General features: G+C 36.0%; 1 protein-coding gene across 1 annotated transcript; it reads left to right on the forward strand.

The window, feature by feature from the left end:
- Window positions 1–15,629: 15,629 nt before the first annotated feature.
- Window positions 15,630–16,136, forward strand: LOC128857542 (uncharacterized). Its single transcript, XM_054093293.1, has 2 exons — window positions 15,630–15,887; window positions 15,937–16,136. The coding sequence occupies exons 1-2, from the start codon at window positions 15,734–15,736 to the stop codon at window positions 16,134–16,136; spliced, it is 354 nt and encodes a 117-aa protein (XP_053949268.1). The 5' UTR covers window positions 15,630–15,733.
- Window positions 16,137–18,715: the final 2,579 nt, after the last annotated feature.

Below are 18,715 nucleotides of genomic sequence, written 5' to 3' on the forward strand. Positions count from 1 at the left end.
GGCTTTCAAAAGCACTCTTTTGATTATTTAAGCCGCTGAAGGCACATACCCTTTGCCAATTATATAACTGGTGACTCCACCAATGTAGCATCGACTCGTGTGGTGTAGGCGACATTTTTGGTGGGTCACATACGGCACTAATACTTGCACCAATCAGTCCAATTGCGAATATTGATGAATGTGATATTTTAAAACGTTTTTTCTTATTTTCTATGCTTTATATTTGCATTTTTAGCTTCTCTCCTACAGACTTTCTTTTGATGCTACACTCAGCCTTGTATGTAGACGTTTTGAAGAGGGTCGTGCCTCTGCCAACTGGGTCGTTACAAGCCACAACTTTGGCTACACAACTTTAAGAGTTCTTTTATCATAAACGCTTGCAGCAGTTGTCTATTACTTTGTCCATTCACAGAGAGGAAATGAGAATAGTTTACCATCCTGGCATGCTCTGTTTTTCTTTATTCCTATTTACAAACATACGAGCATGTCCTGTGTTGCGATTTTGCTGTCAGCTAAATTAGGAGCTCGTCTGTGACTGAAGTCAACGCTTAAAGCTCGTCTAAAGAATTGAATGTATAATTAATGGAACATAGAATGCTGCGTTGCGTTTGTCAACCATGCGGAGAGTAATATTATTTTTTGTTTGTCTGAGGTAAACGAGCGCTCTGTTAAATAGTTTTGGGTGCTTTCTATGAATATTTAAAATATAATATTAAAGCATCAATGTGGCTCCAAAGAAAAGCTCAATCCAATCGATATTGGATGCCGAATAGCAAATATAAGTATAAGTAAATAAGTATATATCGGGTGTACAACTAATTAATTTCGTCTTTGTTACTAACCTCATATCTATTTATGTAGTCAATATTTTGACAGTGACAGCTATTCTATGTTAAAGCATGTTAATATTTTACATAAATTTTTTTTATTGCAGTTAAAATTTTAAATTACGTTCCAACAAAACAGCATTTGCGGGGAGGTTTGCTTTTGTTCTTCAATTTAAAGAAAAGTGCAACAGAAGCACATCGTTTACTCTCAGAAGCTTATCCTGAATATGCTCCAGAGGTTAGAGTATGTGGTTTGCACTATTTAAAAGTGGTGATTTTGACACAGAAGACAAAGAGCGATCAGGTCCATCAAAAAAGTTTGAAGGCGAAGAATTGGAGGCATTACTCGATCAAGGTCCATATCAAACTCAACAAGAACTTGCAAAAACATTGGAGGTCACTCTAAACGTTTAAAAGAAGCCGGATACATTCACAAACAAGGAAATTGATTGCCACACGAATTGAAGCCGAGAGACGTTGAGAGACGATCTTGCTTTCAGACATACAAAACCGCTGCTGCTTAATCGCCACAAAAAGAAATCGTTTTTGCATCGTATTGTCACTGGCGATGAAAAGTGGATTCATTACGACAACCCGAAGTGTCAAAGATCATATGTGAAGCCAGGCCAACCAGCCAAATCCACACCAAAGCCGAATATTCATGGTTTGAAGGTAATGCTCTGTATTTGGTGGAATCAGAAGGGTGTGCTGTACTATGAGCTGTTAAAATCGGGCCAGACGTTCACGGGAGAGCTATACAGGCAACAATTGATACGTTTGAAGCAAGCAATAGCCGACAAACGGCCAGAATGGGCGACCAGACACGAGAAATTGATTTTCCATCATGACAATGCTCGGCCACATGTTGCAGTACCAGTCAAAAATTATTTTATACTTAAATAAATGGTTTTTTTAACAAAAAAATACGAAATTAATTAGTTGTACAGCAATATGTATATATATATATGTGTATTTATATATATGTATACAGTAAAATAGCCCAAGCAAAAATTTTGTTTTTTATACCATCCGCTAAATCCGTTCTATAGCCACACAAATACCTATTTTAAAAATGTTTCTTTTTATTACATAATATTTAGTTAACCATTTTGTCTACGCTTTGAAAATTACCATCGCATTCCATTGGAAAAAATACACTTTTCGATGTCTTTTAACCTCATCTTTTAATTTTCCTTCACAAAAGTCCAAGCATAGGAGCTTTATAAAATAAAAACATCTTAACTATTCTATATACGATCCTTGAAAAAACAGCAGCCCCTAGGTAACAAAAAAAGTAGTATTACATATTCACACAGACAACATTAAACATTAAAAAAAAACATAATAATACATTATTTTGTTATTAAACATTTCTTAGACTAAAAAAAAACAAAAAACAATTAGGAGGAGACATCGGCCAAACTCCGAATAAAGGTTGTAAGCACTAATTATATAAATTTATATTTAACGTTCCATTAAGGGGTCCCGGTGTTCTATAGCTCGAAAATTTAAGGTAATTTCAGGATTTTTTTTACAATAAAACAAAGGAAAACGATATTTAATTTTTAGGCTTTTTATTTAACTTCTTTTACATAAAAAAAATGAAAAAGAAAATTTTTTTTTTAATTTTAATAATTTTAAAAATTCCGCTGAATTTGAGTCTCCCGAAAAATGGCACCTGGACAGTGTTATTCATTTTGGTTCTTCTATTCATCTGAAATACAAAAACATTATTAATCAGTATGACTGTAGCTATGTCCCGTACTAGAATAAAAAATAAAAAAAAAATTTACAGAATGGTGCGGTTTTGAATTTGACACTTTAAAAATCGGGTTTTTTCAGTTTTTTAATAAAAAAATACGAAATAATTGAAATAAAAATATGATTCTAGTACGAACGATAGCTCTTGAAGTTGTGAGCAACATATTAAAATTTCAGACGATTCGGTGGAACACCTTTTTTTTTTTTTTTGACAACACCAGGCCGAAAAACGTGGTTTTAAGATAATTGAGTTTAAAGTTTTGATAGTGGATATTTTCCATTAATGCCGCTGTGTGCTAAAACGGCAGTAGAATCGAAAATACTAAAAACACCGAAAATATTCTTAAAAGCCTATACTTTCGAAATATAAAAAAAAAATCGATTTTTTGAAAATTCTAGACCACTGGAACCCCTCAAACATTTTCTTTCAAATGATTTCCACGGCTGGGTTTCAAAGTAGCCCATTCTGTCAAAAGACTTTTTCAGTACATTTTGGCTTCTTTCGGTGCTTATCTTCCCACTGACTTCGACTTCATATTATATTTCTTGAGTCGTCTCTGTATGGCCATTTATCCTTAGTGGCACCTCACAACAAAGAGTCAAATCGCAGCTTCTAGACGATCAATTGGCATCACCGCTTCAGATGGTTGTTCGATTTTCGAAGTATTTTGAATGTTTTTTAACTTTCTTCAAGCAAAAAGTGGCCCATTTAGCGAATGCCTAACCATGAAATAAATTTTTGACGCATCACGTAGGTTGCTTTAGCTGTCAAAATCCAAAAAGTCAATAAATAATTTAATTCCATGAGCCAAATAAGTATGTATGTATATACAGGGTGATCAATCTAGCATTTAGCAATAACATAAAGTTCAATAAACTTTTAATGTGAGTGTGAAGTAATAAGGGGTTAGGGGTAGTCAGACGCTCGAATCAATCATGATTTTCAATAACTTTTATTTGGTAGTCAATTGCTTTATTTAACAAAAATCACAGTATTATAACATCATATTTTGTCTTGACTTTAGCGAAATTTCAAAAAATTAAATTAATAACTGTAAAAGTTATGGCTGTTTGTGTGAGGCCGTTTCTCCCGAAGTCCCCAGCGGTGATCATCACAAGTCCTTGGAGATTCAGCTAAAATCAATAGGACAAGAGAAATTAGTGCTATTAATAGATAGTCTTGTGCCTTATTGAAGCTTTTTTGTTTTTGAAAATTAACAATATGGCGGCCTCAGGAAATATTTTTCAGATTTTCGAGAAAAAAATCCACAATGAATTGTTTACAAAAATCTAAATTAAAAAAAAAATCCTTAGATCAGGCACGAGTTTTTTATGTTTTTCAAAAGCAGTACAAATTTTATTGAAATCCACCAAGCGGTTTTGTCACTTACAGTGATCACCAGTTCAAAAACATAGTTTTGAGAAAAACGCTTTTTAAGTTTTGCTATCGATTTATGTAGAGTTATACGAATTATTTAATTCTTACACTTACTACAAAATATCAAGTTGCTGTTGCCTACGTAGCATTCTACCTTCTCGAGTGGTATCCTTAGTGCCCTTATCTGCCAATTTCATAAGTCGGCTGCTTGTAGCAAATGCAAAAAATCCAATTTTTTTGAAAATTCTGACTAGTCGTTGTTTTTTAGCTTAAGATTTCGATAATATCCCAAACGAGAAATTGCGGCTACTTTTTAACAAAAGAATATATTAGTACATCAATTAAAATACACATGCCAATGCACAAAGTTCAGAATAAGGGCGTTATTTAGCACTGAATCCCTTTTCAATGAATGGCAAATGGCAAATGAAATGTAACATACATTTTCACCAACAAATAATTTATTTACATTTGTATATATACATATGTACACCTATATACTCGAATATAGCTAAATAATACAGTTATGTTGTTTACCATATATCTACGTATACGTATTACGTTAATCACATACGCATTCAAATTGGATATTTATTCATGAATAAGCAAAATGGGCCAGAAATTTCTAGGTTGACAGCAATGAAAACAAAGGTGACACTTCAACTCGTATGCTAAAACAACATTCAAAAGGTTGCTGTAATATTTTTATGTACATTAGGGTGGTCTTGGTGGTCATTTGGTGTAAAATACTTACAGATCGATATTATTTGATCTCATATATAAATATACTCATATAATCAAAATGAGTAGCAACAAATACAAATTATCCCAAAACGAAAATAATGGCAACAATGGAAATTAAAGATATATTAAAAGTGGATAAGGACGAAAAATTTGAAAAATATATCCCATCACTGGGGGCTAGTAGAGCTACAAACTATACACTATGAAAGGCCTGCACCGTGGTTATGCACCAATCCCCTCTAAGAACAAGAGCAAATTCTTGGGCGAAAACTTCAAAAGAAAAAGGAAAAATACTCGCTGATCATTTTAAAAAACATTTACAAATCAACATAATAACCAAGCCATTAACAACTCTGAATTTAATGCTCACCACACAAAAAACGTAAATATACCAATCAAGAAAATAACTTAGAAAGAAATAGGAATAGCAATTGAGACAAAAATTGAAGTAAATAAATCCCCACGATATGACGGAATCACAGGAGGGAGTCTAAAGGAGTTACCTGACAAAGCCACTCTCTACTTAAGAAATATATTTAACTCAGCATTACGATTGAAGTATTTTCCACTGCCTTGGAAAGTTGCTGAAATCATTGCAATACCCAAACCTAATAGAAACGCCCCTGACACTTCTTCATATAGACCAATTAGTTTATTACCATCATTATCTAAAATTTTTGAGAAGCTTATACTCGACCACCTTGACCACATACTACAAGTGCGAAACTTAATACCTTCACAGCCATTCGGGGTTCGTAGAAAACATTCAACAATAGAACAGGTACATAGAATAACAAATAAAATATTATCAGAAATTCATAAAAGAAATACATGCGTTGCTGTGTATCTTGATGTAGCGAAAGCTTTCAGCAGCGTGTGGCACAAGGGTTTAATATTTAAACTTAAACAGTATCTAGCACTTGACTACTATTTGTTAATGAAAAGCTATTTTGCAAACAAATACTTTAATGTTAGAAATGAAGACAAATATTCTAATATTCAACTCAAGGAAGCCGGTGTACTTGAGGGCAGTGTACTAGGGCCTGTACTATATGTGATGTACTCAGCTGATATTGCCTTGCCTGCAAGTTGAAGATCCATCGCGATAGTATGATAGCAGAAATCATCCGCAAACGCAGCATAAATCATATTGTCCATTTAATGAACCATACGAATATTGACATGCGACAACTCCCATCAACAGAAAGGGCACACTCCAGGCGGCTCAAACAACCAACCCCAACTCAGCTGATAACTAGAATGATTTAAAGCTTTGTACTTATACTTGTAAACTCACACAAAAACTTAGCCAAAATGTAATGTTGATAATTATTAATGTTATGAAATCCAAACTGTAGAAAGAAGTACTTAGCGTCATAAGACAGGTGTAATCAACAAAGGAGGAAAAAAAAAAATATATGTATAAATTTTCTCCAAAACTTTAAAAAATTATAAAAACTTGAAAAAAAAAACATTTCAGTAGTTTTTTTTTGTAGTTTTGGCTGAAGAAATTTTTAATAACAAAAGAATGTACGTATAATGATTTTTTGTTTATGCCACCCCTAAATTCCTTCTGCAGCCGAAAAATTCATACACCTATTTTTTAATTTTTTTGTGTTCACATAATATTTAAGCAAGCTGCCTACGCTTTGAAAATTATCATTGCAAACTTAATTTTAAACAATTAAAACAAAATAACAAAAAATTGAATTTTAAGCTGCTCGATAAAGGTGTAGAAGTGCCGACTAACGACTCAAGCTGGAAAAATGATTTTTGGAAAACAAAGATTTATTCGTTAATTTTCAACTTCGGCTCAAATTTTTTCACGACATTATTACTATTAAAATTCCATAATTTTATATATTTTTTTAATAAAAATATAGTTCATACTACAACAAAGAGCCTACAATGTAAAGTTGCAAACTTTGTAAAGGGTGGTTAAATTTTAAAGGCCGATGTTGAATGTAAATCACACCTAAACGTCAAGTTTTTTTCTGGATTTTATTTAAAATTTTTCAATTCCAGACTAATTCAATTTGAACCATGGAAAGATACATAATCCAGCAACGCGTTAAAGTTATTCAGGCTTATTATGAAAACGGGCGTTCAAATCAAAATGCATATGGCGCACTTCGTGAGTTTGAGCAAACCGGGTAATTGAGCTATACCAATATTATGAAAATAAAGAGAAACGACAATAATTTCTTAAAAAAATTGTATTTTATTCAAAATCAACACCGGCCCTTGAACTTAACCACCCTTTAGAAAATTTAAAAAAATTCAACAAATTTGCATTAAAAACATAAACTTTTTAATCAGAATTTTTAGAAAAACTTTGAATACGGAAAACGTTTTATGGATGAAAATGCATAACTCCGTCAACAAAAAAAAAATTATGAAAACCAAAGTGAATTTTGAGCCACTTTAAACTGCCACTTTGTTAACTCAAAATTCAATGGGCTACTAAAATATTAAAAATATTTGGTAGTTTTTTGAGTAACCTCATATTTCCAGAGGGTGTTTCGAACAATACCAACAATTACCGAAACAGCTATCACCCTAATGCTCATTTATGTACTTGTACAAAGGAAGAATGAGTCGTAAGCAGTGGGTACTTTATATGCACACAAACTATTGAACCCACTGTACTAACTTCCTGTAGTCTTAAGGTCATAAGTGGCTTATTTCTTTCACACATTCGCCCATCGTGTGAAGTCCGTATTCTTTTACGGAAGTGAAACATGGCTGGTCTCTAACACTATTACACAGAGTCTACAGTCTTTCGTCAACAAATGCCTCCGCATCATTTGTAGAATATTCTGGCCGAGCGACATCAGCAAAGACGCGCTGTGGGGATAAACGAATGAAGAACCCATTCTATGGCAAATCAATTGCAGAAAGTGACAATGGATAATTCACAAATGTAAAACCACCAGATAGCACTGAACGAGAACGGCACAGGACTGGAACCAGCAAGTGAGCAGAGGTTGCGCTCGGTCAAATATCACTTGACGAAGGTCGAAGTTGCGCGGAAGCCGTGAGTGCTGCAAAAACTGACTGGCCTAATCGTTTGAAGATTTCCACTACACTCAAGTTGTTTATTTTATTACTTCAGTGTAGGTTTAGCAGTGGAACTAAAGTATAACGGGAACTGTATGAATTAAAGTATATGGTAAACAACCGGTTTCTAAAAATCCTACATAAATTAACACAGGTCCTCTGAGAATGGGAGAGAGACATCCACTCTTTTTGCGTGATGAATTCACTGCGCCGTTCGTCTCTCATCTCGGACCAGTAGATTGATCGTGGATATCACAACTCTGGACTTTTATTTGTGGGGGTATGTAAAGTCTAAGTGCTTTCAGAATAAACCATCTTCGGTTGAGGCATTGGAAGTCAACATTACTAAAGTTGTTCACGAGATACCTACCGAAGTCCTCCAGCGAGTCATTCAAAATTGGTGTTACGGGTGACCGAATTGCGGCCAACATTTGAAATAGATTTTTTTTTTTAAATGTCAAGAATGGTTCTACACAAAAATAATAAAGATTTGCAAATCAATTCAAATTTTCGTTGATTTATTTCAATTTAAAATCCGATACCTTTAAATTAATGACCCTTTTTATATGTAATTGGCGCTTACACCTTTTTTGGGTGTTCAGCCGAGCTCCTCCTTTTTGTCGGGTGCGCCTTGCGTTGTTCCACAAATGAAGGCACCTACAGTTTTAAGCCAAACTTTTTCATGGCAGAAGTGCACTCAGATGTTTGCCTTTTCCTGCCGAGGGGCGACCGCTATTAGAAAAAACGTTCCATCGTTTGGTGCTTTATGCACGCAGCTTTGAATCTGTGCACTTCCAAATGGTAGCCGCGCTTTAATCAATTCGTCTAACCTACCCTATAACTTCATATACATCAAAATTTTTTTTATTAATTGTGAAAAGTCTCAACATATGAAGGGGCTGTTGAGATGCATCTCAAATGTGGTCTTATCTTTGTTTTTTATTTTTATATTAAACAGTACTTCCTTGAATTAATATTTAATTGAACGCTTGCTAAGATCTATTTCAAATCATTTTTATTATAAGTATTAAAAATATTGCATATTTAAAATTTCCTAGGTGAATTGTGAAAATTCTGAAATTTTCTGTCAACACCCCTACAGCTTTTTAAGTTTACCTCGCTAAATGTCTCACAAATGAGCGATTATTTGATTATTCTTTGGGCAGACATATGGGCATATGACTACCGTTCATCAAAGAAAGCCAAAAAGGATGCTGCTGGTAAGCCTAAAATAAGCGAAATTGCTCTCGGCAACATTGGCGTCGAATGGGTTGAATGATCAATTCTTGTTACTTTTTTGACAGAATCTCTATTACGTGTAAATGGGTTCAGAACTCGAAGCATACAAACAAATGAAACGCACGAATTTCAATGTGTGAGTGTGCATGTGTTATGGATGTATATATAGGTACATGTGGATATAGTTAGCTTAAACACACCATATCCGGTTCTATGTACATTTGTATGTGTGTATAGGAAAATCTGGACGTCAAATCTCCCCTTCATATATCTATGTCATTAGCTCGACGCCAATCCATTCTTCCCTGCTTCTTGTATCACAAAATCCGACGCATCACAGTAAAAGTCGTAATCACAGAAGACAACAAAACAAGCAACAACCTGTGTTGACATTTAAAATTTATACGATTTTCCTATTCATTAGTTGGAATATGTCATGCATCACTTCAAACAATGCCAAGTAGTGGCCCAACAGCAACAGCCACAGCAACAGCAGAAATAACAATGTGGCATTCAGTTGCTGCTAGATTGATGTTGTTGTGCTTGTCGGTGTCCACCCACAGGACGAACAGCTCATGGTCAAGAATCGGACAAGCGCGCGTCAGATGGAGTAGACATTAAATTTGTGTAACATAATGAAGAACGACCATACATTTGTATATGTGAATGGACATGATGAAATTTATTAACACGCACGTTTCCAAGGATAATTCATTACACAAATATTTAAATAAAAATTAATTTCACTTGAAATATGGTAGGTATGACTGAGAGATAACTGAATGATTGCATAACGGCAATACGCAAAGGAATGAGCGGATTCGCTCTACGAAATTCTCATACGAATGATGCAGCTGTGATACAGAAGATAAAGAAAAACAAAAACAATGATGTAATGGAAGCGCATGGATAGTCAATGGCGAATGGTAGCAAACTTTTAATATAAAATTATCTTATAAATTAAATATGCAAATAACAGGTGCGCTCCGATCAACGCCTCAGGCGGCGCTGAAAGTGATCCTACATATTCCGGCCATTGATATACAAGGTGAAGTCTAAAATAAACAAGACTGAGATAAAATAGAAACGACAGGAGCTTTGTTCTCGATAAACTGTTTTGCGCGATCTACAAGCTTTCCGAAAGAGTATTTCAGGTCATTGACCGGAATGTCCTTCTGGATGTCGGTACAAGCCATTTGGATGGCCTCTACGGACGCAAAACGGTTTCCTTTCATGGCCAAATGCAATATTCCAAATAGATAAAAGTCGCAAAGAACCATATCAGGCGAATGCGGTGAGTCTTTTATGGCGATTCCCTTGAAATCATAAAAACAAATGAGCATCGACTTGACCATGACTTCTCCAAATGCGATTTTTTGTGTGGTGGCTCGTCTGGGGCCTTCCATTCGGCACTTTGACGCTTAGTTTCAGGTTCATGTTGGAAACACCACGTTTCTTCAGCAGTTACAATGTTGTAAAAGAAGTTCTCGTCTTTTCTCGTCTTTTCTCGTCTCTTTAATGAGGTTTTTCGAATGTTGAATTCAGAGCAATTTTTGGTCTTCAGTTAACTTGTACGGAATGAAACGTGCACAGACCTTTCGTAAGCCCAAATTATCAGTTAAAATACGATAAATCGATGTTTTGAAGATATTCAACTCAGATTCAATGAATTTCAACGATGATTTCGGTTCATTTTTGATAAATTTACGAACAATTTCGATGGAGTGTTGGGTGATTACTGATTTTGGCCGGCCCGTATGTTCATTGTCATTTATGTTCTCCCAATCATCTCTGAAACATGTAAACCACCCATGAACTCTGGCACGAGATAGACAATCATCACCATATACTTTTTTCATCAATTCCAATGTTTCGGTAAATGTTTTACCGATTTTAAAACAAAATTTGATATTAGCTCTTTATTCGAAACTCATTTTTGTACCGATGACACAAACATACTGACACTTTAGACGCAATAACTTCGCTTCCACTGAACCGAATATCACCAAGCTTTCACTGAAAGTCAGCCAGAGATGTAACTCCCAACGCATTAACTCATTAAAAAGATGACGGCATCAAAAGCATTTTTATGATGCCAGTCTCGTTTATTTTGGACTTCACCTTTTATATGTACTTTCAGGATTAAAGCAGCAGACATGCTAAAAGAAAACCCGTACGGTAATGCACCAGTCCTACCACCTGTGGAACACTTGCAAGACGCATCGAAAACATGTAACAGTGGCTCAATAAAGAACTCGGACAAGCAAGTGATAAATCAAAAAATATGTATTAAAACATCTATTTTCGTTCTTCAAGCGTATTTTTTTTTCAAACTACAAAGAACATAAACAAATTTCAACTAATTCCTAGCAAAATACATGGCAAAAAAGAACTCGGACATGCCAGTCTTCTTGGCATGGATTTGACCAGCTTCTTGCATGTTAAAGGGTCTAGTTTCCCACACTCTTCTTTAATAGCATTTTCTAGGTCTTTCTTGTTTCTAATGACAAGCTTTTTCAGTTGGTTTTGAAAATGAGCCCACAGATGTTCAATTGCATTGATGTCTGGAGATTGTGGAGGTGTTTCCAGTACCTTGGGACAGTTGTACAGAAGCCATAGACGGACATCAAGTGACTTATGCTTAGGATTGTTATGCCGATAGTACTGAAAATTGTCCTTAATTCTCTTTGGACCAAACTTTCTTCCATAATTGTTAGGTATGTTTAACTGTCGGAGGTAAGTTTTTTTCGAGCAACTTTTTATTAGGTCTTCTCAACTCAAATGATTGTCCATCCGACCTAAATATATTAAACTTGCTTTCATCTGCAAATAAAACGTTCTTCCAGAACTCGAAATCCTTATCCCCATGACGGATTGCGAATTTTATTCTCTTGCCTGACAAATTTGGATTTTTCTTAAGTTGTTGTACCATCCACCATTCATCTGCATCGGAAATAGTTTCGGTCGCCTCGATTTCTTCTTATTTTCCACGGATTTTGTTTCTTTGAAACGTTTTATCACGTTGTCTATTCACTATTTCTGCGATGACTACCCTTTTCATGATGACTAATACTTACATTTCTGACTTAAATTGTGCTTAGCCCACGCTGTCTACCCATGTTTATAAATGGGACTATTATTCAACAAAACACGACTGACATTTTATTTTAATTTATTTCATTTGGTTCTTTCTTTGCACTGTTGTACCGAGAGCAAATTAATTGTCCGATTCTCCGTGTTAAAGTGCCAAACAATCCCAATAATGCCAGATGTCCGACTTCTTTTGTTGACACCAATTTTGCGAATGCTGTAAGATAAGTATTTTATAACAAGGTAATGGATTTGAAAATTATTATTACTATTTTTAAAATCCTATTTGAATACCCAATAGAAAAATATAAATAATTAGCTTGAATTTCCTACAAAAATTTTGAATTTGAAGCTGCATGCTATGTACATCCGAGTTCTTTATTGAGCCACTGTACGTGGTTCTCAAGATAGATCTGAAAAGAGAGTATAAAATATGAATACCCGACAGAAAGGATTGGTAGACCAGAGTCATATCAGATGATAGTGGTCACCATAATTATATTGACGGCTCAAAGTTAGAAAATGGCAGTGGACCAGGAGCTTACTCGGAACAATCATCTTTAAATTGCTCATTTAAACTCCACTGGTGCAGCGGCTTCCAAGCAGACCAAATAGACCAAGCAGCATTTTTGTTGATAGTCAAGCAGCGATCAACGCGCATCAATTCAAGTTGTGCTAAAAAATGCAGGAGGTCGCTCTCGGTCATCCAACAACACAACACCACACTTTGTTGGGTTCCCGACCACTCTGAAGTGGAGGGAGGGAAATGAAAGAGCGGATGAGTATGAGGGGACAAGCTTTGAACTTGACCTTCAGTGAGTGGTAGAAGACATAATCATTCCTCTAAATAAGTTATAAACTGCGATTGACCTGAGCGTAATCGCGGAAACCAATAGAAAGTAGTCTATGACTACTAACTGTGGGGTCTCCAAAGCGCTCTGGCCAAAACTGAATCTTAAAAGGACAAATGACTGAAGAAGAAATTGAGTTGGTACCAAACCTCCACTGTGAATGTCCTTCACTTCAAAGAAGTCGTACTAAAGATCTTGGCGATCGTTTCTTTGAAGACCTGGGAAGTTTGCAAAATGTCTCACTGGAGGTATTAGTTACCTCCTTAAAACGATCTAAGTCGTTTAAGCAACTTAGTTAGGGGAAAACAAATACAGGTATCACTGTGGGCCACCGAGTTTCTTGTCTTAAATAGAAGTGGTAGTTATATCATAAATATTGTATAAAAAATATAGAAAAATGGGTATGCGTATGCAGTCTGCTTCGGCACACCACCATCTATTTTGATTAAAAATTACCTTATCCACAATGAATAAGGTAAATTTTAACGCGGCAGAGCTTACGTCGAATGAATCAAGTCTTATTACATCTAACTCGAACCTCTTTGGAAAAAACTAAAAGCGCAATAAAAATACGGTGAACCATTCTATCGAGATTTCAGTAAAAAATTGGAAAAATCAAGAAAATGTAAAATGTATAAAAAGATTTTTGCACCAACATCCTTCTAGAAAAAAAAGACAAGACAAAAATCTCTAATGGATCTCACCTACGTCTGTAGAAAAAATGCGACCATATTTGGGCAATGGAAACCACTCCTCCTCTATATAAAAAAAATATCCCTTTACCGGCCTTCCACGTACTTACTACCTAAGTAGTATCTAGCAGATGTTTAACACTAAACCTACCGGTATTTTATGTATTCCTATTCATACCAATGTGGGTCAAATGACCCGTCTTTAAATTATTATATATATTTTTAAGATCACATATATTTCTCGGTAAACAATTAGCAAGAGAAGAGTAAATCTTGAAAAATACATTCGATGTATTTTTTAATAAAAGTCGTGAAGGCAAATGACGATTTAATAATGTTATTTCTAAGAACTTCTGACAAAAAGTTTAAAATGGGTCATTTGACCCGTCCATGGTAGGTTTAGTGTTAAAGAACTGAAAACACTGTGCAAGTAACAAAAATTAAACCAGATGGCACAATATTAATCACCCTATTGAAAGATTCATAATTTTTAGAAACTGCATCGTACGCTCAGCTACAGTATACAAACAGACAAGCAATGGAGCGCGTAAAGGTCAAAATATAGATACTTCCGTACGTATGTGCGTATGTATGCACATAGCTTTGTATGTATTTGTATGCTCATGTTAATAAAATTAATAAAAATTTAGAGGTTCGGAGGCTGACTCAAATAATTATCTGCACGTGCGCGAAAAGTAATAACCGCGAAAAAGCTTCCTGGAAATATTCAAATTATTTTCCGGTAGCAAAATTCAACGTTACAAGTAAGCAGCAGGTGGCGGTAAGTTATGAATTATATAATATTGGTAATGTGGATGCTATTTTGCTGCTATTCGAAACAGATCTCGGTTCAAAATTCTACAATTTTTTAGATGAGTTGAATTTTTTTCTTTTCTTTTTTTACTTGTTTCCATAAAATATTACACCTGTCGTTAGACAATAAGTAATTTAATTTACAAGGAGATGGAATTAGAGTGATATTGAAGGGCCTCAAACTCATTTAGAAGAAATATGCATAGCATTTAAAACGAGTGACTAACAAACAATGACAAATACGGTTAGTTGGCAATTAACTATAATACATAGATTTTGCAAGATCTGTTGGTGTTTGATGGTTAAGCCCACTTCGAGTAGATTTCTCTTTATTTAGGAGCCTTCTCATCACAGGATTTATGGTACGAACGTCAATAGTCTGCTTTGTGTATCTCGTCAATAGTATCGATATCAAAGTCGCGATGAATGTCTGCGTCTGATCCTAAGTATTTTAGACTGGACTCATTGTACCATAGTATATTTTTACTTAGATAACTTTTTGTTTCGGTGCCCCAAACCTCAATTCGATATATAAGTTGAAATAAAGCGCGATAAAAACTATACCCATAAACATTTGTTTAAATATCTAGTAACGTAGTATTAAAGATTAAGATAAAAGCATTTCCAGCGTAAAATCCTTTCAAAAACACACTATACTGTATATACTATATTGACGAAACTCTGAAGTTGCTAGTGGACACACACTTTCCCAGCAACGAATCAACAATGGTACAAACTCTGACATTGAAGAAATAATCACTGAAACTAGGATAACCTGGGCAGCGAACACGTTCAAACCATTTAAATCACCGGGCCCAGATGGATTATTCCCGGCCCAAATACAACATTCACTCAACTACATCATGAAGTGGCTGACGGCCATATTTAAGGCTGCTCTGAAACTGAAAAGTGTCCCATCAGTATGGAAAGAGGTAAAAGTGGTCTTTATCCCTAAAGCGGGAAAAAGTTCACACACAACGCCTAAGGATTTCAAGCCAATTAGCCTATCCTCCTTTCTGCTAAAAACATTAGAAAGAATTTTAGAAGAGCATATTAAGGCTAACATCAGCCCTAATAAGCGCAGCATCTCACAACATGCGTACTGTAAAGGGAAATCAACTGAAACAGTACTTAACTCACTTGTTACAGAAATTGAGAAGTCAATTAGGGAGTTCACAAAGTGTACTATTGATGCTATTTCTCCCTTCTGCTATTGAAATAGCACAGTTGTATAGTCGAACGTGTGAACATCCTTTGCTATTTGATGTACTATTGTGAATGCTATTCACCCAATCAATCAGCTGCTTAGCAGAAGTGAAAGTAATACAAAATATAAATATAAACATAAAAATGCCTAGGAGGAGCGAAAAAAGTAAAATAATAGCAGCGATTTGTCAAAAATATACACACGACATCTTCATTGTGGACGAGAGTAAGTAATCCAACACTTCCTTTGTGCTCTTTTTACGTGTTGATTGTAGGTGATGAAGACGAGCAGGAAGATATCGATGAAAGTTTCAGACTGAATATGCTGATATTGCTAAACAATCGCCGAGGTGTCCATTTAGGAATTCCTAAGTCAAACCAATGGAAGCTGAATGTATTGGAGCATTTAGATGAAAACAGATTTTGCCAAATGCTGCGAGTAAACCAAATGGAGTTTGATCTTAGTAAAAGATGATGATGTGTTTCGGAGTGATAACAACACAATACAGCTTCCGATTGAACTTCAGCTTAAAATCGTACTTTATATATTAGGTTGGGATCTTCGGGTGAAGGACTTTCGATCCGTAAAGTGGCATCCTTATTTGGTGTTGGAGATGGCGGTACCATTCAAATCGTAACCAGGCGAGTTTTTTCAGCCATACTCAATTTAAAGGATAGATTTTTATTCTGGCCCAATGAAAGAGAGCGTTTAAAGCTGGTTGCAGCCACAGAAAAAGAAATGCCTGGATGTGTTGGATTTTGCACAAATTGTGATGGTAAACAAAATCAGCTGATCGTATAGCATAGACAAATAGCACACTAAACATACCTTTTAAAGTTGTATTGAAATAGCAGTATTTGTACATGTTAAACAAAAACAACAACTTTACAACTGTGCTAATACAATAGCATGATTAAAGAAATACGACAAATAGTACATATTGTGAACTCCCTAAATGTATAATAAAGAATTCACACTGGTAGCCTTTCTAGATATCGAGGGCGCATTCAACAACATCCTACCGGATACCATAATAAAGGCACTGACGGATTTCGGGATCTCTGGCGCTCTGGTTGAGTTCATCAAAAACATGCTCTTGAGCAGATTTGTGATCGCAACCCTAGGAGCCTCAGAGATCAAGAAAAAAGTTAGCAGAGGAACACCTCAAGGCGGTGTGCTGTCTCTCTCCTATAGGTGCTGGCACTAAACTCATTGCTAAAGGGCCTAGAGGAGAGAGGACAACACGTCGTAGCATATGCGAACGATGTTGCAATGGTAGTAAGAGGGAAATTCCCCAATACACTTAGAGAAGTCATGCAAGATTTACTAAACATGGTTGAAAACTGGTCAAAAGCAAATGGGCTAAGAGTCAACCCGAATAAAACTGAACTCATCCTATTTACCAGAAAGCATAAAATTCCAAATATAGCTCCTCCGACCCTAGGTGGAACGGCACTGTCATTTAGTGATGAGGCCCGCTACTTAGGTTTAATACTAGACAGAAAGCTAACTTGGAAGGCAAATGTCGAAGATAGAGTAAAAAGGGCGACAATAGCACTATACTCTTGTAAACAGCTGATAGGACTAAGTTGGGGTCTCTCCCCATCTATCGTATACTGGCTTTACACGGCAATTGTCAGACCAATCCTAACATACGGCATATTAGTATGGTGGCCAGCTTTAGATAAATTGTACATCAAAAGAACCATGGCACACGTACAAAGAATGGCCAGTCTCTGCATCTGCGGGGCCCTCAGAACCACACCCACAGATGCACTAAATACTATGCTTAACATTTTACCAATAGAGCAATACGGTAAGCAAACAGCTGCCAAAGCAACTCTCAGACTAAAAGAAATCGGCCTACTCAGAACGTACCAAAGAGAGCACTCCTCAATTTTAGAACAATTCCCCTGCATTCCCAGCACAACGGATTTCTGTAGGACCAAGGACATCAATTTCGATAAATTCTTTGTCACAGTATTTCCTTCCAAAGAGGAATGGGATAACGGGCTCATTGTTAAGATAAATGACTTAAACATCTACACAGATGGCTCAAAACTGGACAACCAAGTAGGTGGAGGGGTCTACTCCGACAAACTCGGAGTATGCCAATCATTTCGCTTACCTGATCATTGCAGTGTATTTCAGGCGGAAGTCACTGCCATAAAAGAGGGACTTAAAGAAATAAAAACGAGAGTATTACCCGCAAATGAAGTCTTCATTTACTCGGACAGTCAAGCAGCAATAAAAGCGCTGGAATCAAAAACGCACTCGTCAAAAACAGTTCTAGAATGTTTTAAACTACTAGATGACGTATCTAAGCGCTACAAGGTGCACCTTATCTGGGTACCAGGCCACAGGAACATCGCAAGAAACTGCAAGGCGGATGAACTTGCAAGAACCGGTACAAAGCTCGATCTCGAACCGGATAAGGCGCTGATACCCATGCCCATAGCCACTTGTAAATTACTTATAGACAGGGAAACCATCAAAAAGGTAAATACAATCTGGCAAAACCTCACAACATGCGAACTAAGCAGACAGACATGGCCGAACTGGAACAGCGGTCGATCGAAGATCTTGCTAAGATTCAACAGAGAATCTATAAGAAAAATAATAGGTGTTTTAACTGGTCATTGTTTAATAGGCAGCCTCGCTAGAAGGTTAGGACTCCCTTACTTCGATTTCTGTAGAAGCTCTCGATACAGCATTTCTAACCGATGTAGCGGGCATAGCCCATCTAAAACTAACGAAGCTCTGCTCGTTTATTAAAGCAACCGGATGGTTTGAAAAGGAGTCCATAGGGTAAGGATAAGTTCCAGTGGTATCACAATGGACCTGCCGAAGGTCTAAGTGTGTCTTATGACAGCCACCCTACCTATCTACCTACCTAAACATATACAGGGTCCAGCACTCGAATTGTAACCAACTTTATATCGCTCACGCAGCTAATGCACGGGCCATTACGAGTTACTCAATTTGAAAAATTGTTTCGTATGAAGACACAATGTTCGGAAATTTCGCCCAAGCGATGCAACTCCTTCGCTCTC

This window comes from Anastrepha ludens, chromosome 3 (assembly GCF_028408465.1).
Source record: "Anastrepha ludens isolate Willacy chromosome 3, idAnaLude1.1, whole genome shotgun sequence".
Classification (NCBI taxonomy): Eukaryota; Metazoa; Arthropoda; class Insecta; order Diptera; family Tephritidae; genus Anastrepha; species Anastrepha ludens.

What these genes read in the sequence shown, in the direction of transcription:
- LOC128857542 (XM_054093293.1), top strand. Translation starts at nt 15,734, where the DNA reads ATGCTATTCACCCAATCAATCAGCTGCTTAGCAGAAGTGAAAGTAATA. An exon ending in CATCTTCATTGTGGACGAGA is followed by an intron (nt 15,888 to 15,936) that starts GTAAGTAATCCA and finishes TGTTGATTGTAG; the next exon opens with GTGATGAAGACGAGCAGGAA.